Source organism: Neoarius graeffei, chromosome 4, assembly GCF_027579695.1.
Source record: "Neoarius graeffei isolate fNeoGra1 chromosome 4, fNeoGra1.pri, whole genome shotgun sequence".
Lineage (NCBI taxonomy): Eukaryota > Metazoa > Chordata > Actinopteri > Siluriformes > Ariidae > Neoarius > Neoarius graeffei.
In genome coordinates this window covers 1,684,223-1,707,987 of record NC_083572.1, presented here as the reverse complement: position 1 = coordinate 1,707,987, position 23,765 = coordinate 1,684,223, and the positions used below count along the sequence as shown (strand labels likewise).

Here is a 23,765-nt window from a genome sequence, read left to right as displayed (position 1 = left end):
CTTTTTCCAGAACTGGACCAGAGAGTATCTTTGGGCTTTCCACTTTCCGAGTTGTGGAAAAATTCTAAACTAGAGGCTTTAGAATTTTTTAAAACAATTTTCCAGACATTTGAAGGTTCCAGGTTTTGCAAAACCACAGTTCTGGAAATTGTTTTGAAAAATCAAAACTAGAAACTCTAGAGTTTTGATCCAGAGCAGTGGGAATTCCAGAAAGTGATCAGGAGGTGAACAGAAAACGGAAGCATCTCTTTCCACAGGACCTTGTTATTAAAAAAAAAATCCTTAAAAATCCCACAGGTCCTTTTACTACCTTCACACAAAACTACATCTGAACATAAAGCGATGCATAATTATAAAATATTAAATGTAAAGCACGCCACCTCAGGAATAAGGAAAGGGAAAAAAAGATTAAAACAATACATGCCTAATATTTGGTAAATGGGTTTCTGCTACGGATTAAAAACACACAAGATATTCTGAAATCCACATCCTTCAGTGCTTAGAGCTGGATTTCTATTAATATCTCTTGTTTAAAAAAAAAATCTCATGATAACGATAAACATTATTAAAATGAAACATTAGGAAATCTGGAACTCTCGTCTTCCTGAGAAAAGTAGCCAGGTCCGTTTTATAAACGAGGAGAAAAAAAAATGCTGCTTTCACAAAACTGAGAATCAACTCGGATGCATAAAGGCATAACAACGTTAATAACAACAAAAAAATAGAAGCAAATAAAATTGTTCAGAAAAAAAAATCTTACATCTGTTAAAAAAAATCATTTTCTTTTAATGGAAGATGAAACTGTTTAGTAAATTTATTTTTCAAAACAAAACCTCACATAAACCGGTTGCTGTAAACGTCACGGGGAACAAAATATTTTAAAAAAGAATGAAAACTATTAAACTGAACAAGCTACAAACAAACAAACAAACAAACAAACAAACAAACAAACAAACAAACAAACAAACAAACAAACAAACCAACCAACCAGTAGGCACCTCTGAAAATGAGTCACTGATTTTTTTTTTAATGCGTGAATAAAAACGCTCGTTAGCGAATTACAAAGATTCGAAAGCACAGCTGATTTATGAACACGAGTTTCATAAAAAGTCTTTTTTCTGTTCTTTTCTCTCCTAGATTTTTGTCAGTTTTTTTTGTTCTTTTTCTATTTAATCATTAAAACTTGACGGTGCAAAACTCCTGCTAACAACGAACGGCATGATAAACATTTAATTTTTAAACATTTTACAGAAAAAAGGAGTACAAGTCCTTGAGTAAACATTAACACATGAATCATCTTCTCTCATTTTTTTCTTTCTTTTTTGATTAGCGGAGTGAGTGAAGAGAAAACAGTGCAAGGCTGGATTACATCAATAATAATCATAATAATAATAATCATAATAATAATCATAATAATAAAACAGTACAATGTACAATACACTCACAAAGACCAAAAATTAAAATAAAAATAATGATATAGATCTTTATGTGATTAATGCTCATTTTTAAAATTGATTAACATTTAAAAAAAAACCGCAATGGTTCACATTACATTATTGGCAATCTCTGGTTCAAGTATTGTGGTTTGTTTTGATATGTTTTATATATAAATATATATATATATATATATATATATATATATATATATATATATATATATATATATATAATTAAAAAAAACTTTGAAAATGTCAAAGAAATAATAATAATAATAATAATAATACAACACCATAATGGGATTTGGACACAATTAACACAGAATTAAACACACGCCTTGTAGTGACCAGTGATTCATTCCAAATGATTGATTCCTTCTGAACGACTCCTTTAAGTGATCCGCAAAAAAACATACAGAATAAAATCAAATCAATTCTTCTTCTTCTTTCTTTATTTACACACTAAAACGAGAATCTTAAAATCACCTGAAAGTGTGAGATTTCGATAGTTAAATTCTCGAACGTGAGCCACATGAAGAAATCTGAACTCGATTCACTTAAACAGGTAGTTTAAAGGAATTGAATCAGTTCAGTGAGTTGAAATGCCCATCAATAGTGACTTGTAGAGTAAAAGCGACGTGCTAAAATCTTTTTTGTGGCGATTTTATCAAGTATTTATCCTGTTTTATGTCGGAGACTTGAGAGTCGGAGGAGATATTGCTCATTTCAGCTGGAGTTGGTTTTCAAAGGGAGCAAAAATCTAAAATCTGTATTTACTGAATGTTTTGGTTTCAAAGGAACGAGCGTGTGGAGTGAGAGAAGCTGAAATTTTTCATGCTGGTGTCATCAGAAAGCTTCCTGGGCTTCGGAGAGACGAGAAGAAGAAGTGCACACTTTTACATAGTCCACTTGTGGTTTTTGAGATTGGAACAAGGCAGTTTCACACCCAGGCGACGACGAGTTCACTTTAATCGAGCTGAAAAACGAAAAAACAAAAAAGACAACGACTTCCTTCGGATTGAGACGCGTCACGGTACCTGTTCAAACACCTTCCCTTAGAATCGGCGGGAACTGAGAGCAGACAAACGAGGGCCCTTTAGCGACAATCAGACATAATTGAAACGGGCCCCAGAGGAATACTTCATGTTCCAGAAGAAGGCACTCCCGCATGCAGTCGACATTTAACACAAAGGGAAACTTCAGCGAGACAAAGTTTTAAAACACCAGCATCATTTACATCAGTGACGTAGCTTTGATAGATATTTCTTTATTCATTCATTCTTTTTTTTTTTGGTATTTAAAATAAAAGTACCAGGATTTGAAGCACAGACTGTGCACCATTAGTGAGAATAACACACTGAAAAAGATCCTTCTCTGGAAAAGGACAGTGACGCCATCACCCCCCAGTGGTTTAGCCTTTTTTTTTTTTTTTAAGTAATTTCATAAATTTAGTCAGGTCTAACCCAAAAGCGTTGATCAGCCGAGGACGTGTCCGATGTCTGGAGTTCTTTAGTTTTTATATTTGTTACCAGATTTAAGCATTTTCCTTAAACATGCAGCTGGACAGATAAACAGGGACACAAATTTATTTACTATTTTTGGATGATAAAAATTATAATTAATTAAATTACCACTTAATAATTATAACAAACGAAAAGTTATATATCTTAAGCAGGGCTTTGAACCGGTTCAAGGAACGAAAACGAAAACCGGGAACTTTTTCTATTTCACATGGAACAGAAACGAAACCAGAAACTTTATTATTTTTTATGTTCCGGAACAGAAACGCTTATTAAAAATAAAAAAAAAGTCATTCTTCTCCTGCGCAAGTTTCTATGACCCGCTGGGGTTCACTTCCTGTGTGACGTTCGCTGACTGAATGGAGAGAGCGGGAGGGTGGACTACTATCACGTCTCCACATCTTAAATAAGAGGTAAATATTGCAGTCTATCGTTATTCAAAAACGTCAATTTCAAACACGATATCAATATATTTGTCCACGTTAATGAGAGGCTCGCGAACATTAAATGACGTTAACCTCTGTTAGCCTATCAATGCATAGGGCCTGACTAGCCTTTGGTAACACACTAAACGAATTATCTTTCATTTTTGGCACTTTTTCTGTTTGTGTAGATGGGAAGACGTACTGAGAATCCAAATCGGCAACATTTGAAATAATAATTGTTTTGAATTATTTCTTGTCTTATTTAATGAAGGTTGTAATAGAATTAGCCGACATTTGGCTTAAGCTGGATGAGACAGAGACATAATTTTATAGCCATTTGTTAAACAGCTGACAGGGAACGTAATTAACCGTTCCGGGAACGAAATTTTTTTGTTCTAACCGGTTCGGGAACGTCTATTTAATGGTGGAACCCAAAACCGGAAACGTTAAAATTCCGTTTCTGTTCGGAACGAACCAATAGGAAAAAAATTCTGGTTCAAAGCCCTGCTCTTAAGGTTACAATTTTAGCCTTTTCAAATTCAATATAGTCTCCTGCGATATTAGTGAAAGTAGCTAGAGCTAGCTTATTAGCAGAATTTTTTTCCCCCTTGTGCATTAAATGAAAATCTCAACATTTGTGAGCAATCTGTCGTTTATTTAGTTTCATCCTGCGACGGTTTGCTTACGTATTCAAGCTTTCATTTGTTTGTATCGAGTGTTTAAGGGATTTTAACTCCAACATGACTTACATTAAATTCAAAGAGTTTGACATTTGAGGAAACGTGCACTTTTGAGATCTGCACTCCTTAAGAAAAAAAAAGTTTTTTGTTTAAAACTTTAAAATGTTCTACAGTTAAAGATTTCAGAACCAGCGGAAGCTCTCTCTCTCTCTCTCTCTCTCTCTCATATTTGATGAAAATGATAAAGTGCTGATTGTGACTCTCTCTGGTTATTAATGATGATTTTCAATATTGTGGATTATGAAAGCGTTATAATGAATAAAATGATCAAATACATCACAGTATCAAAGAAACTTCACTTCCACGTTTCTGCTACGATTCAGTCGTTCAATGCTGGGAGGCGGGGCCTAAAAGGCATGGAAAGCTGTTAAAAATGACGCAGTTGGAAACATGAACCAGGCTCAAGTTAGAAATTTCTAGAATTAGTTAATCCAAGAAAGAAATAAGGTTTACGAATTTCTCTCATTTTGCATAGAAACAAAACACTGTGCTGCATCGGGATCGAGTCAGCGGCGAAAATAAACAAACACCGACTACATTCTGAAACGCGGAGGATTTCTCCTGAGCAGGTGGATCAGGTCCAATTAGTGACTCTTGCTAATCATCATCAGCCCCGTTTACATGAGAAACACAACATGACGGAGTGCAAACAGGGAGGAAGAGCAGGATTTAGAAATTAAAATTAGAATTAATAACTCGAAGTAAGAAACAGGTTTCAGAGAACTGAGAAGTGTTTGGGATTATTTACTGGGGAAAAAAAATTCTAGTTGCAACTGGAAAAGTCTAATTTGGGTCACTAATTATTTACTTACTAAAGGAAACAAAAACAGAAGTATAAATGTAGAAATTCTAAGTTGTTACAAATTAGTATTTAGAAATTATAATAAAAATGTACACATTAGAATTATCAGTAAGAAACGGGTTTAAGTGAACTGAGAAATTATTAACTTTTAATTTTTTTTGAAATCTATATCTAAAGGGAAGAGTTCAATCTGGATCACTTTAATGAGGCACTTGGCACATAAACGTGTGTGTGTGTGTGTGTGTGTGTGTGTGTGTGTGTGTGTGTGTGTTACAGCTCCAGATTTTATTTCCTTATTTCATTTATAATAAACTGTAAACAAAAAACCTCCACATGTTCAGGAAATTTGAGCGGGCAGAGTGTGTGTGTGTGTGTGTGTGTTTTACACTACGTTCAGACTGCAACCTGAAACGACCCATATCCGATTTGTTGTGAAATCCGATTTTTTTGTTAGGCCGTTCACATTACCAATTATATGAGACTTGTATGCGATCTCCAATATGAACGGAAAACGACCCAAAAGTGTCCCGCATGCGCAAATTGACACGTAATAAGCACATCTACCTAATACGTAAACAAAAAAAAAGCGCACTCTTCAAGTTTAATGATTTCTTTTTTTTGTTTGTTTGTTTAATGATCTGGTTAGTGTTAAAGTGTGAGGTCTCGTGTGTGTTTTTGTTTCTGAACTGAAATGAAAACGTGTAGCCTGGTAACGAGGGTTGACTCCTAAATGTCTCTCTAATTTCTATATAAGTGCACTACATGTTACTAGGAAGTAATGGATTTTTAAACTCTATATAGTGCACTCGAGCTTCAGTAGGCAGTCATTTGGGATCCGGCCGCTGTATTACCAAACTCTTAATTCAGGCTTAATAATTTGCACATATTTATTTCGTCATATTAATAAACTTTTTCTACATTTTTATAAATATTTATTTAGATTGTTTATAGCCAGCTGAATTCTGCAGCTTCTCTCAGCGCTGGCTCAAGGTGCAGAAACACCAGTGCAGTTTGTGATGGAGATGAGGCGAGACCTGGCGATGTGGTTTTTGTGGCAGCGGCGGAACTCACACAATAATCTGATTAATGTGGGCAGCAGACTAATGAGACCGAAGGTGTCAAATTACTGGAAATTTCCAGAACAATCTTATAATCTTGTAATACAGGATGGTTTAAGTTATAAATCAGTTATAGAAACTGTTTTATTTAATCAGGCTAACAGATCAACATCCAGGTCCCTACCAAATCCACCATTAGCTTGATCAATTCTATAAAAGTCTATTTAAATTCTGAAAACTGTACAAATGTTGTTGTTTTCCACCAAAGAGGCGGGATTAGCCAACGCAGAATAGTGATGTTTGTCTCTTGTTGATGACGTGTAGGTGGCATGAATGCGACCTGTCCGGTCAGACTGCAGTCGCATGTGAAAATAACGGATATGAATCGGATTTAGGACCACATATCCAAACGGCCTGGGTCGCATGTGAAAAAATCAGATCTGTGTCGTTCAGATTGTCAATAACAAATCGGATACAGGTCGCATATGGGCAAAAAAATCGGATATGGGTCGTTTCAGGGTGCAGTCTGAACGTAGTCTTAGACTCATAGCTCCAGCTCATGCGTGAAGATGCAAACTCCACCAAAAGCACCGAACACGTCTCGGCTGATCAGCGATGTCTGTCATAAGGGCGATGAACCACGACTTAAAAGTTGATCGCATTTCAAACTGTTTTTATTTCTCAGATTTTTTACTTGTGTGTCGTTTACATCCCTGAACGAGTGCTGGAATGACAGGTGTTTGGATTGGAGTCACTCAACACAATTGGCACTTAAAGGGGGGAGAAAAAACAACTCAAAACCGAAAGGACCGCCCACCACCTCATCGATGTGTCCGTGTTTTTTAATTTATTTTGCATAGTAACAAAATAATGTGCTGGCTCGAGAGTATGATAGCGGCTAAAATTATTTTTAAACAAAACAAAAACGAATTCCGTTCTGGAACGCTGAGGATTTCTCGGAGCAGGTGGTTCAAGTAACGGCTGCTGTTAATAACGCTCACTAATCGTTTACTCGCTAAAGGGGGAGGGGAAAACGACAGAGGCTGCAAACAGGGCAGAAGAGGAGGACGTTTAGCAGCTGTGAGAATGGACACACACACACACACACACACACACACACACACACACACACACTCTCCAAAATTCTGAACAATGTTTCACACAAAAACAAATGATTTTTCACATCAGATCAGAAAACAATCATTATTCGAATTGTTCCTTTTTTTCCGTTACACAGGACAGGAAGTGTTTGTGCATATGAACACTGACGGTCTCCAGAAATGTGCAGGATGAGGAATAAAAACAAACAAACAGTCAAATAAACTCCCATATTTTTTGACTCCAGGTTCGCGGGAGTCTCTGGGTTTCCTGCTGAAGGTGCAGAGATGCGCGAGGTGTTGATTTGGCTTTGATTATTCGTAGCGACAAAACAAACAAACAAACAAACAAACAAACAAACAAAAAGACATTACACAGGTTCCATCACCGTGTCCAAAATCATTCCCTATTCACTACGTAGTGCACTATTTTGCAGGTGCACTCAGGAAGTCCCACAATGCACTGCAACACGCAAGTCTCTGAATGTGGATGAGGACATTACAGAATACCCATAATGCCTGAGGGCGTGTGGAGGGAACAGGGTGTAGGGAACAGTGTGTAGGGCACCACTTCGGGCGAGTCTCAAGTTTCTTAGGAAACGGACATTCCGTGTCGTTGTGTAACATTGTGATGTCACTGCGTTCCGTGGGAGTGACATCACGAGGCATCCCGCGTTGCACCAGCACAGGATTCTGTCGCTGCGATGTCAATGTTCCCTGTTATGGCATCACTGTCCATCGTTGTGACGTCCCAGCATTCCAACATCACCTAAGGTCCCACGTTAATCATTGTGACATCACGGAATTTCAATAGTGCAACGTCACACGACATCCTACATTACCATCCGTGCCTTATTGTGGAATCGCAGTATTCCGACACTGTGACCACAGCAATCTTGCACTGTTACATCACAGCATTCTGACACCGACTTCAACATTGTGACATTGTGACATCACGACACAGCACGTTGCTGCACCGCTGCATTACGAGCCACCTCTCAGTCAGGAACTGGTCCGGGTAATAATCCCTGTTTCCGGCGTCTTTTCCCGGATGCAGCGAAGGCAATAAGCAAGTTTGGAATAACGATGACATTCATTTGATTTAATCCAGAAAAGAGGAGGTGGGAAAAACACTGAGTGTAAAAACGTACTGCGAATTTCAGTCTGATTGTAGATTCAGTCTTTTTAAAGTCGCTCCAAAAACAGAATTTTAAAATAGTCTTTTCTTTGTTCTTTTTTCTTTATCCAATCACTCCATCTGTCCATAAGTGCTTCTCAGATCACCATACGTTATACTAAACCCTCAGAACACATTACTTTTTTTTTTACTGCATTAAGAGAAAAAGATTCGTTTTGGTGTTGTGCCTGAAAGTCGAGTCTTTCCCGCTTGCAATCTCAAATCTCTCCGTTTCAAGAGAAAGTGTGCATGGATTTGGGACACAGCCGCTGAGCAGCGAGTCAGAAACCCGGCAAGTCCGTAAGTCTTTGTAGAACAGATTTAACGTATAAAAAGAGCTTCAGCGAGGACGGAAGAGTAAGCAGACGACAACGATGATGACAGATATATTGCACAACGCATCACACGGACACGGAGTTTCTTCTTCCTCGGATCTTGGGGAGAAAAAAAAATATATAAAAATAATACAAACGTCCAACATTCAGTGCTGAAATCCGCTCAGGACAGAAACACAAGGAACCCAGTGAAGGTCTTTTAGACTGTGGTTTGTAATGAATGCTTGGTCAACTTCCTGTACACACACTTTTTTTTTCTTTTTTTTAAGAATACTCGGGTAAGGGTACCTCAGGCTTTTTTTTGTTGTAAAATTCTGAGGGAAAATGCGTCTGATTGGCCTTTTATTTTCCCTCGTCCAAATCGTTGGCTCAGAAACAGAAAAAGTTATAAAATGTTCTTTAGGTTATTTTTTTAGAAAATGTTTAAAAAAAAGAGATACTTAAGGCTGAGAAGTTTGAATAAAAAAGAAAAGAAATCAGAAAGTTAAAGAGGTTAAAGCAGGAGTAGTGAGGAGACTACTCTTTTTTTTTTTAAAGTCTTGACTTAAAATGGCCGCCTTGTCTCGTCTTCTTCTTCAGGAAAAAAAAAACATCCGAGGCTTTCCCTTCAGTCCACTCTTCCTTCTTTACATCAATAAAATGTCTGTAAATCTACTTTTTGTTTCTACTTCTAATGAAAGAAGATAAACAGTTTGCAGGAAGGTGATTATCCTCACACTGATTTGTTGTGGTGGGTGTTTGGCCCCTCGGTTCCTGCTGCTCTACAGGTTCTCTCCGTTCAGCAGGTCTCCGGGGAGCAGCGTGTTCACAGGAACCGGACTCCCCATCACCCGACTCTCCTCTCCGTTGATCGGCCCCCATAAACTGGAGTACGGCTGCTGGACTCCGCCCCACAGCAGCTCCGCCCCTGCCCCGTTTGCCCCACCCCCTGGGTTACTGCCTCCCTTAGTGGTCGATGTGCCCCATTGACCCAGGGCAGGGTGGGCGGAGCTGCCAGAGGGCGGGAACGACTGAGCCTGAGAGAAAAAACGAGTCACTTCCTCCTCTCCAGCGAACTCCGCCAAGATGGTGGTGTTACCCAGAACGCACCTGGGCAAAGAGACAGAAGGGGGGAGGGGAGAAAATCAGATACAACAGTGCAGACAGACAGTGAAATGAAATTCTGATAAAATCCTAAACAAATTGTTGATATTTGATGATCTGAACAGTGTGCGCGTGTGTGTGTGTGTGTGTGTGTGTGTGTGTGTGTGTGTGTGTGTCTCACATGTGCAGGGATTTCTGAGCTTTAGCTGCTTCCTCTTTGGAGCTGTAGCGCACCAGAGCGTTCCCCTGCGGCAGACTGAGGTGGAACGTAATGAGGGGACCATGCTGCATACACAGAGTCCTCAGAGTGGAACCATCGATCTGCAACACACACACACACATTTCATTTTCAGTTTTATTGATGCTTCAAGTTACTGCCTTTAATAAATATCTGAAGGGCTGTGTTCCAAACCAACTGAAACAAAGTGCACGTACCTGAGGAGTGAGATTACGCAACACAAGCCAGCTACTGGTCCTGCTGGAGCTATCAGAACTCCAACCAGTGCTCTCTGAGAGAGAGAGAGAGAGAGAGAGAGAGAGAGAGATTATATGGTCAGGAAGGAGGCAAAGGAAAAGGGAAATAAAGAAAGGCTGGTAGAAACAGGGTGAAGGAAGTGATTCAGAAGAGGGATAGAAAGAATAGAGGAAAGATGGAAATGGATGATACAGGAGAAAGAAAAAAAATCAGAAAATAAGAGAGGAAGAAAAGGGTACCATGAAAAATAAAGGACAATAGGAAGAGTCACGGGGCGCCTAAAGAAAGAGAAGCAGAGAGAAGACACAGGAAAACAGAGAAGAAATGGAAAGGGAAGAAGAAGGAAGGAAAGGAAAGAGGAAAGGAAGGGAAGAGAGGATAAACCTGAGGAGTAGTCTCTGCTCCAGCTGTTGCTCAGCGGTCCAGGTGTCCAGCTGTTGTTGTGTTTGTTATTAGTGAGGCCTGGCGGGGGGCGGGGCACTGTTCCAGAGCTCCGCCCACCCACAGGAATCTTCCACATCTCGTTAGACAGCGAGGCCTGAGTGTGTGAGATGGAACCTGTAGACCAGGTGGACTTCATGTCTAACAGTTTACCTGAAGGACACCGACAGGAGGAGTGACGTCAAAATACACATCACAACTGACTAGGAGATGTACCTACAGTCAGGGCATATAATCAATCCCGCACACACACACCTCCGTTTCTGTCCCGCAGCAGGTAACGGTTAACGTCCTGAATATTGGTGTTGATTGTAGGGCAGCCGGAAACACTTCCTGGGGTCACGTTGGGGTCAGACTCGGGGTCAATGTTCTGCAGACCTTTCCAGGGAACTCCTGGACAAAACTCTGAGACGATAAAAACAACGATAAAGACGATGATGTGGACCGCATGCTACAATAAACACAGGAATAAGAATCAATCTCAGCGATCAGCGAGTGATTGTTCAGAACAGCTCTGTTACCCGGAGGCCAGTTGACGTTCGTCCCGTTGACCATTTTGTCGTTAGTGTTTTTGCCTGGTGGCCAGCTCTCTGGTGCCCCCAAGGGGCTGCTGGGAGATTGGCAGCTGGACATCAGGTTATAAGGACTGAAAGAATCCTCCATCACGGGTTTAATGTTGGCAGCATGGCTCGAGGACAGAGCACCTGAGGGACAGAGAGAGAGACAGAGAGAGAGAGAGAGAGGGGAAAAAACCAAACCCACACATACACCATATCAGTAACGGTGGCATTAAAAATAAATAAATAAATAAATGAATGAATGAATGAATGAATGAATGGGGGGGGTTGATTCTGCATTTTATTATATCAATTCCCTTCTTCAATTTGTAGCATATAAAATAAATAAAAGCATCAAAAAATGAGTCCAAACTAAAGATTTCATTAATTAACTTGAATTTCTATCCATGTAATTATTTATTACTTTATTCACTTATTTATCCTTTTTTCCCCCCGATCATTTCTTATATTAAATATTTATATCCAGCTGTTTTTATTTATCCAGTTATTTAATTATCTGACTCATTTATCCCATTTCCTGTCTATATTTACCAGTTTGTTCGTTTATCCAAATATTTTTATATAATCATGTCTTTACCTTGTTATCCTACATTATTTTCACTTTATATTTTGGGATAAACTCCTGAATGGTAAGACAGTCAGAGTGATTTACTGGGGCTGGTGGTGGTGCTGATGGAGTCGATGGAGCTGGTGTGAGTCCACTGGGACAACCGAGACTGAGGCTGGGGCTGAGCGTCCTTCAGAGCGTCCATGCAGCCCACACCCACACCCCCGTTCAGTCCAGCTGCACGCAAACAAACACATCCGGTTTTTATATTTAGAAGCCTCACTACAAGTTAAAGAAATGTTTACTGTGCTATGGAAGCCCAAGTACAGAGAAGGTGTTTCTTACACAGAGGATACGCGCTGAAGGAGCTGGGAGACGCGTGCGGCTCTTTGGTGTGCAGGTCTGACATGGAGAGGCCTGTAGAAGCCTGGGAGTTTCCTGGGAAAGTGTCCAGGTTTGGCTTGCCGAGGCTGGGGTAAGAGTGAGAGGACGAGGCCTGGTGCTGCTGCTTCATCAGCAAGGCCTGAGCTAACTGCCTCTGGTGCTGCTGAATCTGCTGCTGCATGTTCGAGATTGTACGTGCAACCTGGCAGAGAGAGAGAGAGAGATTAGATTTTAGGTGGGAGAGCTGTGCAAACCTAAAATAAAGAGTCATGGCTAGAGCAGAACATTTATGATGCAGTACAACATCAGTGTACAGTATGTTTGGGATACAGCTCTGGGATAAAGTGTTGGGGAAAACTGCTGGGGTGGATTCTGGGATTTAGCCAGTGGGATTAAAAACACTGGGTGGAATGTTGGAATGCATAACAGTGTATGTAAAACATTGTGGAAGAATGCTGGGATAAAGTCAAGTTGGAATAAAACGCTGGTGTAGAATTTTGGGAAACAGTTGGGCTGTAAAAATAAAATCTTGGGGGGAAAATGCTGGAGCAGAGGGACAGGCAGCGTTATGGACGAGATAAAATTTTGGGACAGAATGTTAAAATAAAATGCTGCTGTGGAATTTTGGGGAGGAATTCTGGGATGAAATATTAATATAAAATATGTTGAGACTGTCAATTTTAAAATGACACAAATGTGATTTACATAGAACTGTGAATTGAAAAGTATGTGTGTGTGTGTGTGTGTGTGTGTGTGTGGTTTCCTCACTTGCTGCTCCTGTTGTCTAATGGGACCAGAAACATTTCGCTGAGCTTGCATCATTTGCTGCTGAATTTGCAAACGCTGATATGCCTGAGAGAGAGAGAGAGAGAGATGGGTGTGGGTGTGTGTGTGTGAGAGAGAGAGAGTAAGGGATGAGAGACAGTGCCAGAGAAAAAGAAGAGGGTTGAGGTACATGTGTAGAAGGAGAGAGAGCGAGAGCACAGAATGTGAGGGAGTAATACCATTAAAATAGAGAATGCATCATGGTCTGTACATTTCTAAATAGACAGAGCAAAAAAAGAACCCAGAGTATCTGCTGCCTCTCTCTCACACACACCCTCCGTTACGCCGCCACTCGTTCTATAATTCAATCTCTGACTCATTTCCTTTACAAGTTCTTTCCTCCTTCACTTTCTCTCTTCCTGATTCCATCACTAAATCACTGTTTCCAGTAATCACACCCTTCTTCCTTCCTTCTCACAACACTGAAATACTGTACGGCTTGGATAAAATGTTGGGTGAGGATGTTTGAATACAAACTTTAGGTCAGAGTGTTGGGCTACAGTAGGACTGGGATTGTGTGATACAGTATGCCTGGGATAAACTAATGGAGTAATATAACATACTGGGCTGAAATTCGAGAACACCATGTGGTTGGAATAAAAGGTTTGGCTGAAATGTTTAGGATACAGCTGGATATTAAGGCTGGTGGCATCATTCATTGTCTGCTTCTGTCCGTTCCTAATTCCATAACCGAGTCACTCTGTTACGCACCCTCGTTCTTTCAAACAAAAGATCCCACGTTCCACGGTTTTCCACAATCTCAGTCATCCCCCCTCCTCTTCCCTCCCGTTCCCCCTCTCACCATCTGCAGTTGTTGGAGTTGGTAAAGCAGGGTCATCTGTTGAGGATTTATCGGTGAGGTTAAAAGTGCAGGATTCAGGCCAATGTTTTTTGCTGCAAACTGTAAGAGCTGTGCTTGAACCTGAACGAGAACAGATTACAGTACAGTGAGCCTCACATTCACTTCCGCTCCGGACTCGTAAATAAAGTCATGGACAGAATGCTGGCGAAAATGATCAGTGACTTATTGGTGAAGGGGAAAAATGTTGTAGCAAACCTCTGAGTGGAAAGTTGAGCTGAAATGTGGGAGAGGAATATTTGGATATTGTATTGCTTGAATACAGTTTGGGAGCATCAGGTTGAGGCAGAATGTTTTGGGGCAGAATGTTGGGAGCCGGGACATTAGGATACAGTTGTGGGAATGTTGGGATACCAACATATTCAGATAATATGGTGGGCCCTAACGTTTGGATATAGCATGCTTGGGATAAGCTCTTGAGCTGGAATGCTGCGATACAAAACGATGGGCCAGACTGTTGAAATACAGCTGAGAGTTGATCAAATGCTGGGCTGATCTGCTGGGATACCAGGCCGGAATGTTGGGACGCAGTATGATTGGGATACAATGTTGGGTTGGAATTTTGGGGTTAAAAAACATTTTATATACCTGAGGGGAGAGAAACTGAGGCACTTGAGCACGTAGTGGGGGATGATGGGCGGAGTTTAGTGCTTGAGGGGGTGGAGCCCTGGATTGCGCTGCTCCATTACCACCAAACATTCCATTCATCTGTGAAAGACATGGATTTATTTAAAAATAAATAAATAAACCCAATTAGATAAATTGTAATTATATTGTATTATTTCAATAATGTAAAGCCATATAATATTAAAAAACAAGAAATAAGAAGAATTATAAAGTATTTAATTTATAAAACACACTTAAACCAAAAAGCCATACATGATAAGATTTGTGGAATTTTTATTAATATCAGATTTGGCTCACTCACCTGTCTGCTGTTCAAGTTTTGCATTAGTCCTGGTGAGACTCCGCCCATGCCGTGGCTAGAAAGGCTGCTGTTGGTCAGTTTGAGGCCAGGAGAATGAATAAAGGGTGATGTGGGCGTGTCGTCCGATAATCCACCGTCCTTATAAAACACGCAGCAGGAAACAAGAAATCAGGTCAACTCAGGACATGTTTTTGTGCGTGTGTGTGTTTTAGTTAAAGCCCAGTACCTTGTCCAGGAAGGCGGTTCGGTCCAGTGACAAATCTTTTGAGAGGTTCGGAGGGCGACATAACAGCGTCCTCATCCCTCGCTTTTCTCCATCACTCTTTTTCTCCAGCAGAGCGGCTAAACACAGACAGAAAAATGAGCCAAAGTGTCAGCGTGTGTGCGTGTGGTAAACGTGCGAGTTTGGCACTTACTCATAGCCTGATCCAGATTCATGTTGTTACTTCTCAGTGCCTCCTCTGCAGGATCCCTCTGAAGCAGACACACACACACACACACACACACACACACACACACACACTTTACAATCCGGCTAAAGTGAATTTAGATTGAGAATTAAAGGTGGTATTTAAGATGGTATTTACAGAGAATTTAAGGTGGATTTAATATGGTAATTAACAGATTTATGGTGGTATTTAAATAGATTTAATGTCGTATTGAAAGTGGATTTACGATGACTTAAGGTGGCATTTAAAGTGGATCCAATGTTTATTTAATGCTATATTTATAGTGAATTTAAGTTACATTTCAAGTGGTATTTAGGGTGACTTTAAGGCTGTATACAAGAAACTAGTGCAACTCAATTAGAATATCGTAAAAAAAGGTCAATATTTTCAATCAGTTATTTAAGAAAATGAAAATGTAATATATATATACACACACATATTCTAGACTCATTATAGACAAACTAATGTTTCATGCATTTTTCTATTTTAATTTTGATAATTATGGCCTACAGCGCAAAAAATGTAAAACATCTCAAATTATTACAATATTTCATTTTGCGATTCAGTAAAACAGTATAAATCCCATGTATCTCTCAGTCTAGTTCAGTACAGGCAACCACAATCCTGGAGAAGACTGCTGACTTGACAGTTGTCCAGAAGATGATCATCAACACCCTCCACAAGGAGAGTAAGCCACAGAAGGTCATTGCTGAAAAGGCTGGCTGGAAAAGGTACGTAATTTTAGAGCATTTCATGCTTCCATCTGCTGACAAGCTTTATGGAGATGCTGTTTTCCTTTTCCAGCAGGACTTAGCAACTGCCCACAGTGCCAAAACTACCACCAAATGGTTTGGTGACCCTGATATTACTGCGCTTGATTGGCCAGTGAACCCCAGAGAGAATCTATGGGCTATTGTCAAGACGAAGATGAGAAACACCCGACCCAAAAATACAGACGAGCTGAAGACCGCGATCAAAGCAACCTGGGCTTCAGTAACACCTCAACAGTGCCACAGGCTGATCGCCTCCATGCCACGCCCCACTGATGCAGTAATTCATGGTAAAGGAGCTCCAAACAAGTACTGAGTGTATAAATGAACAGACTTTTCAGAAGTTGGACATTTCTGCATTGTAAATCCTTTTTTTGATTGCTCTTTGGAAATATTCTAATAATCTGAGAGACTGGATTTCTGATGTTCATGAGCTATAAGCCAAAATCCTCAAAATTAAAACAAAAGGGCTTGAAATATTTCACTTTACATGTAATGAATGTAGACTATATGAAAATTTACCTTTTTGAATTAAATTACAAAAAAACCCTTTTTCATTATATTCTAATTGTTTGAGATGCACTAGTATATTTAAAGTGATATTTAAGATGGCATTTACAATAGAATTAAAGTGGATTTCAAATTAATTCAAGGTCGTATTTAACATTCGCTGTAAGGGGTATTTAAGGAGGTATTTAAGGTGGTATTACACTTAGAACAGGATTCAACACCAATATTTCCAGGAACTGGTGTCTAAAGTTCCAGGTTTTTTTGGATACATATGAAGCATCACTCTGTATTTTCTTTTTCATTGTGTTTTCTATTCCCAGTGTTAAATGTTTGTTATCCCACATGAGAACTATAAATGTCTGATATGAAGATTATGCAGGAGCTTACAGGGAAGCCCATGTCCGTGAGCTGCTTGATCAGTCGGTTCATGATCCAAACTTCATCTTGTTTGGTCGAAATTTTGCCCTGAGAAGGGGGGCCAAAAAAAAAAAAAAACCACACACAATACAAACCATTAATAAATGAATAATAAAAAGAATAAGATGTCTACAATAAAGAGAATAAAGGACTTTAAAACATATAGAATTTATTATTATACATGCTAGCAAGTGATTCCCCAAATTCAACATAATGGATCATTATTTATTTGTAAAGTAAGATTATGAATTTAAAATGTCATAATATTAAAAATCACTCAAACCTTAATACCCATTAAAGCATGGTTTTAATTAACTGTGTAAACTTTTGATAATTAATTAATGAGCCAATTAATAAAAGAATGAATTTATTTGCCTGGAGAAGAACCTTCAGTGGTAATAATAAATAAATAAATAAATAAAATAGATACCACAATAAGATACTATATTGAAGATACTATTCCTTAAAAAGGGCCACGTTTACTCATTTTCTATTCTTGAGTAGTACTTTAACAAAAAACTAATGCTTAATTAACCCAAAATTTCACCATACAACACAAACTCAGATCTGTAAATGGCTCGTGCCTTCTGCAGTCCTTTCTTGGGTTGATTCCAGGAACTACAGGAAGAAGTGTTGTCCTGTGAGGTGGGGCTTGTCCACATGTCCCCATCCTCAATGTCCCACTGGCTGCTGCTAATGCCCATCTCCTCCCCACCGGAACCCCAGCTGTCTTGCATAGATTTGGGGGCTGTATCAAAATAAAAAAGGTGCAAAATCAAAAATTCTCTTTAAAAACAAAAAATGATTTTACAATGTCATAGATATGAAGTCCGTCCACCAGGTGTCAGTATGGTTCAAAAACAATATTAATAATTTTTTTTAAATATTTCTAAAGCTTGTAAAACCACAGACACATTAACTTAAAGACAAATTAAAAGGTCGACACATTTCCAGAATCCCAGATCTCACCTGGTTTGGAGGTTCCTGAGCCTCTGCCAAAGGATCCGCTAGATTCATGGCCGTTTTCTCCCCAGACTCCAGCGGCTTTGGGTGACTTTGCCCAGGCAGCAGTGCCATTATCCACCATGGGGCTCGAGGAATCCGGCTCCCCCCAAGACTCAGATTTGGGCTGAACGTTGGGGAGCTCTCCCCAGCCTACAAATAAACCATCTGTTTACTAGCTAGCAATGAAGGTCCTATTGTTCTGGGCCATTTACAGATCATATCTTATAACATTAGTTTTAGGACCAAAATTTTAGCAAACATGTCTGGAGATTCACCTGATTAAAAAGGAAGGTGATAAACCAGAGAAGGTAAAATTACTATTGGAAAAATATTAAGGATTTTTCCACTTTCGTTGAAACAAAAGGTTAAGGGTACTCCTTAAAAAGCAGCATTTTCATGTCAGTTATGCAACTGATCGTTCATTAATGCAGAAACTACATTTTCAGGAAATGAAAACTTCCTCTGTGGCCTGGCACCCGAATATGTGTTTGCATCGTTCCACAGGGGGGGAAAAAATAGTAATACAATCTGATAAACACAGAGTGGAGCACAGAGCCTGCTCTCAGGTTGACAGAGGGGGAAAAAAAATACAGACAGCAAACGTCTTTGTCTGCCATCATTCCTGAACGCTGCCAAGAACAGAAATAAAAAGCTTTCATGGGGCCGGGAGCAGGGCCTGAGGGCCGATTCTGTCCAACCAAACACAAGGCGGACGTGTCTTTTTAACTGCAGGACACACGCCAGCTGGCAGCGAAGCAGTGCAGAATGCATGCCATCACATGGTTCTGTTAAAGCTCTGAAACAGAACTCCTGCATCAAGCTCACTTCTGACAGCTGGGCGAGTGCCAGCTCTGGGAAAGAACTCCTCCAAGCTCTCATTACATTCACACACAGGAGGTTTTTGTCGCTTACTTCTGATTTATACCATGCTGCTGTTGAATTCTGGATTTTGATTGGTCAGGAGGTGTTGATTAATTTTCTATAACAGCAGCTCTCAGAGTAGTGCAGCTGCAAATCACAGGTTTAGCTTAATCATTGATATGGTGAAGTTTTCTGTATGGAGATGTTTAACATTGATGGAAAGAGTCTCCACTGTCAGAGCTTTGTAATAGTCGGATGTAAATTATAATACATCCAAGAACTTTTTCAGGACAGAGGAGTTTACGGTTTATTCCTTACTTATGAAACTAGTGATACTGTGTACTGAATAACACAATTACAATGATTTCACTTCCTAAACCAAAACATATAACTTAATTTACCTGGGTTCACCTTGGGCATCCTACTTTGAGAAGGTCCTAACTGGTTATTAGAACCATTGTTGTTCCCGTCAGAGTGGTTTGGAGTCTGACTGTGGCTGTGGTGGGCAGGCCCTGTATGGTTGATGCTGTTGCCCCCATTGTTGCTGGTAGTTGGATTGCCCTGGGAGGAGGGATTATTTCTGTCCCACATGTTTACACAGGTTCTGTAGGAATTAGGATCTCCCCAAGTGGCAGTTCCATCATCAATCTCCATTTTCCTTCGTATTGAAGAAGGGGAAGGCTCTTCCCAGCCTGTAGCCTCGTCCCTTGGCTCCTGCCTTCCTGTAGACCTCCAGTTAGAACCACCCTGCTTCACAGAGTTTGGGCCACCCCAAGACTCCATGGATTCTTGAGGATTCTTTCCACCCCAACCCTGGACAGGACCATTTGAACGTTGAGAGTCACGCCAATTTTCACCTCCTGGTGGAACCGCTTTTCCCCAGCCCTTATGGGTTTCCTTCCAACTCCCTCCATCTCCATCCCAAGAGGAACTACGAGAACCCTCCATCCTACCTTCTGAAGGCTCTCCCCAATCTCCACTTGCACAATTTCCCCAGCCCGACGAGGAACTATGTCCATTTCCTCCAGGTTGTGACTTTACTTGGGTAGGGCCATCATCCCACGTTGAAGACTTTTCCTCTGATCCCCAAAACTGGCCAGTGGAACCATTGGTGCTTGGGCTATCTGGCACTGGATCACCCCAACTACCAACAGAGCCATGGGACGCTTTCTTATTAGCAGGTGGCTCTCCCCACCCAGTGCTTGCCTGATTTGTTGGTGAGGATGATCCTCCCCAGCGTGGTGTTGGCATAAGTCGAGAAAGCCCCTCAGTCTTGCTCCCAGATTCCATCCTAGGAGGCACATTTAGGTTGGGATTGGCACATCCTGCATGTGGTGGTGATCCAGTTGAAGGTGCATTAGAGGAAGTACCCAAAGCTTCAGTACCACCATCATCCTTGGGGCCAAGATTTTCATCCATTTCCCAGACTGTGTGCTGCCGGACAGGGGTTTGTCCCCAGCCAGAGTTGCACAACACACGAGGATCCAAGTCCTGCCTTGGCAAAAGTGGAACATCCATACTGGAGGACCTTTCTCTCTGTCCTTCGCATCCTTCACTGCTGTCCTTGCTACCTTCGCTGCCTGGAGCATCAGTCCCCCAGGAATTCATTGACTCCTGCGTGGTACCATCATTTGCATCCCACCTGGTACCTTCAGTGCTTGACTGTTTGCTCCAGTGGCCCCAATTTGCATCACCTCCCCCCTGTCCCCAAGAGGAGATGCCACCAGAATCCCAGCTTGAGTCTTTTGATTCTCCACTCTTGGGGTCTCCATTACCCCACCGAGCAGTACTATCTCCAGTGGCTGGCTCAGTGGGAGACTGACTCATATTTCTTCCCCAACCATCAACAGGGCTCATTGGCTCTGCTTTAGTGTTCAGTCCATCAGTTTTAAGGTTTGGGGGCTCCATGCTGAAAGTCATGCTTGTTGGGGACTGGTGCTGCTCTGGAGTGTCTGGGCTTCCCCAAGCACAGTCTCCTACAAGGTTTCCATTTCCATTGGTGCCTTGAATAGGCGCGACACCTCCTGGGCCACAGATATTTGATGGGACTGAACTTGACCCACCCATAACCCCAGACCTGGACCCCACCCCTGGGCCATCATGTCCAAGTATGGGCCACGCGGCAGGGTTAGCACTGGGATTCAAGTTTATATTTGAAGAGCCCCAATTGGACTGGCCTCTGGTACCCATGGACAAATCAGTTTTGCCCTCAGAGGCCCAACCCCTGTTGGGGCCACCCTGACTAGAGAACATACTTGAGGAGTGATTAACACTGGCTTTGCTGATTGGGTAGTGGCTGTGTTGGCTAGCTCCTGTAGCCATACTCATGCTGCAATTCACAATTTATGATGCGTCAGCATCCAAGACACATTCTATGACTAATGACTTTGGGGAACCAGAAGTCCAAGTTTTAGTGTCCTTTGCATCAATAATCACTTGATTCCAATTGGTACGGCTGCTGCAGGTGGTGGTTGGGTCGCCCCAGAGCAAATTCTCATGCTGGGCTTCCAGGCCACTCTGATTGGGCAGCACTGTAAAGACAAGAAAAAGTAAGATAAGATGTCTGGATAGTAGGTGTGTACAACAGCCATGTTTACATGCAGTCTAATTAATAATTCATGAACAACCTGAACGATAGATTACTCCATTCTGATTAAATTGTATAACCTGCAAGAAATTTCAATTTAATAAAACCGCTCAATGGTATGTTACATTTAAGAATCAAACAAACAAGTAACAAACAAGTAAAACTGGATTGACGAAATCTCAGTCTGAAAAGCTAATGAAAACATCCCTTTAGCATGGAAAAAAGTATCTATGATCTATGAATTTTTCTTCCACTACACCAGATATCTGTCATACATGTCTAGATTTTTTTCCAGAATACTGCAATGCTTCCTGGACCATGTCACTGGTCATATTAGATGAAGCACATCCATATATAATAATATTACACATCCACAGAAGCATCTGGAAAAGAAGCACCATTACTCATTTTCCCCCCAGACCTGCAGAGAAAGCTCAAGTGGAAACGGAGGTTCATTTATTTGCATGAAACCAAGAGCAGTCCCTCATCCATCATTCCCCACACTCCGCTAGCTTGCTTTAAAACCCAGAACCACATCGCAACTGTAGATCACCGTAGGGTTGGAGAGCTCAGAATCGACATGTAGGTTACTTCACAGGCAGCATAATCAATCATGAGACAGCAGGTAATCAATAGTGTTGTGAAACGATGACAGAAAAGAGGCTGGAAGGCACTGATCTTGGAATGCAAATGCAACCGAGGCTTTTACTCTGCTACCGTGTGTGCGTGTGTGTGTGTGTGTTTACTTCCCAAAAGGCAAACTTCAATTCATTATTAATTACGCTACAAGAGAGACTGGGGTTTTGCTAGAACTAGCAACAGAAATATGTTTTGGTTTGTCTTACCTTCAGGCTTCATTTCATTAAAGCCGCACACAACCGTCAATCAGCTGCGCAAAAAGCACTGAACACGTTTAACTCTACATTTAAGCGTCATGCAAAAATGCACCCAGTTCCTCAGAATACATATTTTTTCCCTCCTTCGCACTGCCTTATCCACATCCCCCCAGGCATCCACATCTCACAGACATCAGCTCAACCCATGCCAAAAGAACCTTACAGAGTGAACTGACACACTGACGCTTGTGTACAAAAAGAAATGCCGTTTCCAAAAAGATGAAAATGGAAAATAGACTTGATTGCATTGGTGCACCTTTTCCCTCTGAGATCTCCACAAATTTGAAACATGCAACCAAAAACACGAGTTGTATCCCCCCTCCCCCCAAAAAAAAGGCTGCACCAAAACCCAAGACCACACACTTCAGTATTTGCACATAGCCCATCATCATCATCATCATCATCACGAAAGAAACATTCACGTATCCGTAATTTCATATTCCTGGGTCCAGAGGTGCAAGAACCAGATACAATCATAACAAAACTACGCAGAAAGACACCTTTGATTGGTCGACCACTGGCCTCGGAGCAGCGATCACGCTTCGACAAAGGAGTAGTTCACATCTTAAAATCTGGGACGTCGTCATGTTTTTCAGTTGGAAAAGATTGGTTTTCCAGACTGCAGTCTAGCTTTGGCTCCAGGATCAAACGGCTCTTTCAAGGGGAAATGGGACTCAAAAAATGAAAAAGCAAGCGGCTGTTTGGGTTAAAAAGCTCGGATTTCCTTCAGTTCGACTCGACTGAAATGCCTTTAGAGCAGCTCTGGCATCCATTCAGCACCTTAATAGCTTAATTTTTTTTTTGTCTGGAATTTTCAGTAACAGGGATGAAATCAGGGCTGCTGAGACGATCCAGGAGCGCTTTCTTTTCCTGGCTGTCTCTCCGAAAACGACGCCATTTTATCCCTCATATTGAATCACAGCCAAGAGAACGAGGCTTTCTGTCTCAATCGCTCTCTTTCTTCCCTCTTCCCCCCCCTTGTCCTCACAAACTCCTCACACTCTCTCCTTACCTCCTGTCTCACTTCCAAGGACCAGGGGAAAAACACACACACACACACACACACACAAAATGATGAATTAATCATGTCCTGCACATGAGCGTGGGTTTTTTTTACTTCCTTGTTTGGGTTACAAGCATGGCAGGAGGAAAACAAAAACAGAAAAAAACATGATGAAGGGATAAAGAGGAAAAAAATGGAGGATGGGACAGACGGAAAAGTGGGAATGTTGGTACTGGGAGAGCGTCGGAATGAGCACGCTGAGCAAAAAGAAGCTGTTTTTATTCCCAGCCATCTGAGCTTCATGTTGAACTGATGCCGTGTATGTGTGTGTGTATATGAGCGAGATTAGCAACATCAAGAGAAAAGCGCTATCTGCGGGGTTTTTTTTTAAGTTTAAACAGCTTGTAAGGCATGGATCAATAATCAACAAAATGATACATTGCAATATTTATCATGTTGCATAAGCATCAATAACTAATACAACTGCATTAACCAGCCAAGCTAGACAGACAGTCTGCTGTAACCTTTAGCTAAATTACTAATAAGACACAGTTGAT

At 40.9% G+C, this 23,765-nt stretch overlaps 1 protein-coding gene across 1 annotated transcript in view; it reads right to left on the bottom strand.

Moving 5' to 3' along the window:
* Positions 1 to 1,704: 1,704 nt before the first annotated feature.
* tnrc6c2 (trinucleotide repeat containing adaptor 6C2) overlaps positions 1,705 to 23,765 on the bottom strand; it is a 36,170-nt gene continuing 14,109 nt past the window's right edge. The window contains exons 3-20 of the mRNA XM_060918576.1: positions 19,124 to 21,253; positions 17,826 to 18,011; positions 17,441 to 17,604; positions 16,827 to 16,904; positions 15,127 to 15,184; positions 14,937 to 15,052; positions 14,711 to 14,848; positions 14,371 to 14,490; positions 13,726 to 13,845; positions 12,867 to 12,950; positions 12,060 to 12,300; positions 11,820 to 11,951; positions 11,111 to 11,293; positions 10,845 to 10,994; positions 10,533 to 10,742; positions 10,109 to 10,182; positions 9,855 to 9,994; positions 1,705 to 9,679 (exon numbers count right to left, since the gene is read on the bottom strand). Of these exons, the coding sequence (XP_060774559.1) occupies positions 9,352 to 9,679; positions 9,855 to 9,994; positions 10,109 to 10,182; positions 10,533 to 10,742; positions 10,845 to 10,994; positions 11,111 to 11,293; positions 11,820 to 11,951; positions 12,060 to 12,300; positions 12,867 to 12,950; positions 13,726 to 13,845; positions 14,371 to 14,490; positions 14,711 to 14,848; positions 14,937 to 15,052; positions 15,127 to 15,184; positions 16,827 to 16,904; positions 17,441 to 17,604; positions 17,826 to 18,011; positions 19,124 to 21,050 (4,449 nt within the window). The 5' untranslated portion in view covers positions 21,051 to 21,253 and the 3' untranslated portion in view covers positions 1,705 to 9,351. The remainder of the gene's footprint in view (positions 9,680 to 9,854; positions 9,995 to 10,108; positions 10,183 to 10,532; positions 10,743 to 10,844; positions 10,995 to 11,110; positions 11,294 to 11,819; positions 11,952 to 12,059; positions 12,301 to 12,866; positions 12,951 to 13,725; positions 13,846 to 14,370; positions 14,491 to 14,710; positions 14,849 to 14,936; positions 15,053 to 15,126; positions 15,185 to 16,826; positions 16,905 to 17,440; positions 17,605 to 17,825; positions 18,012 to 19,123; positions 21,254 to 23,765) is intronic.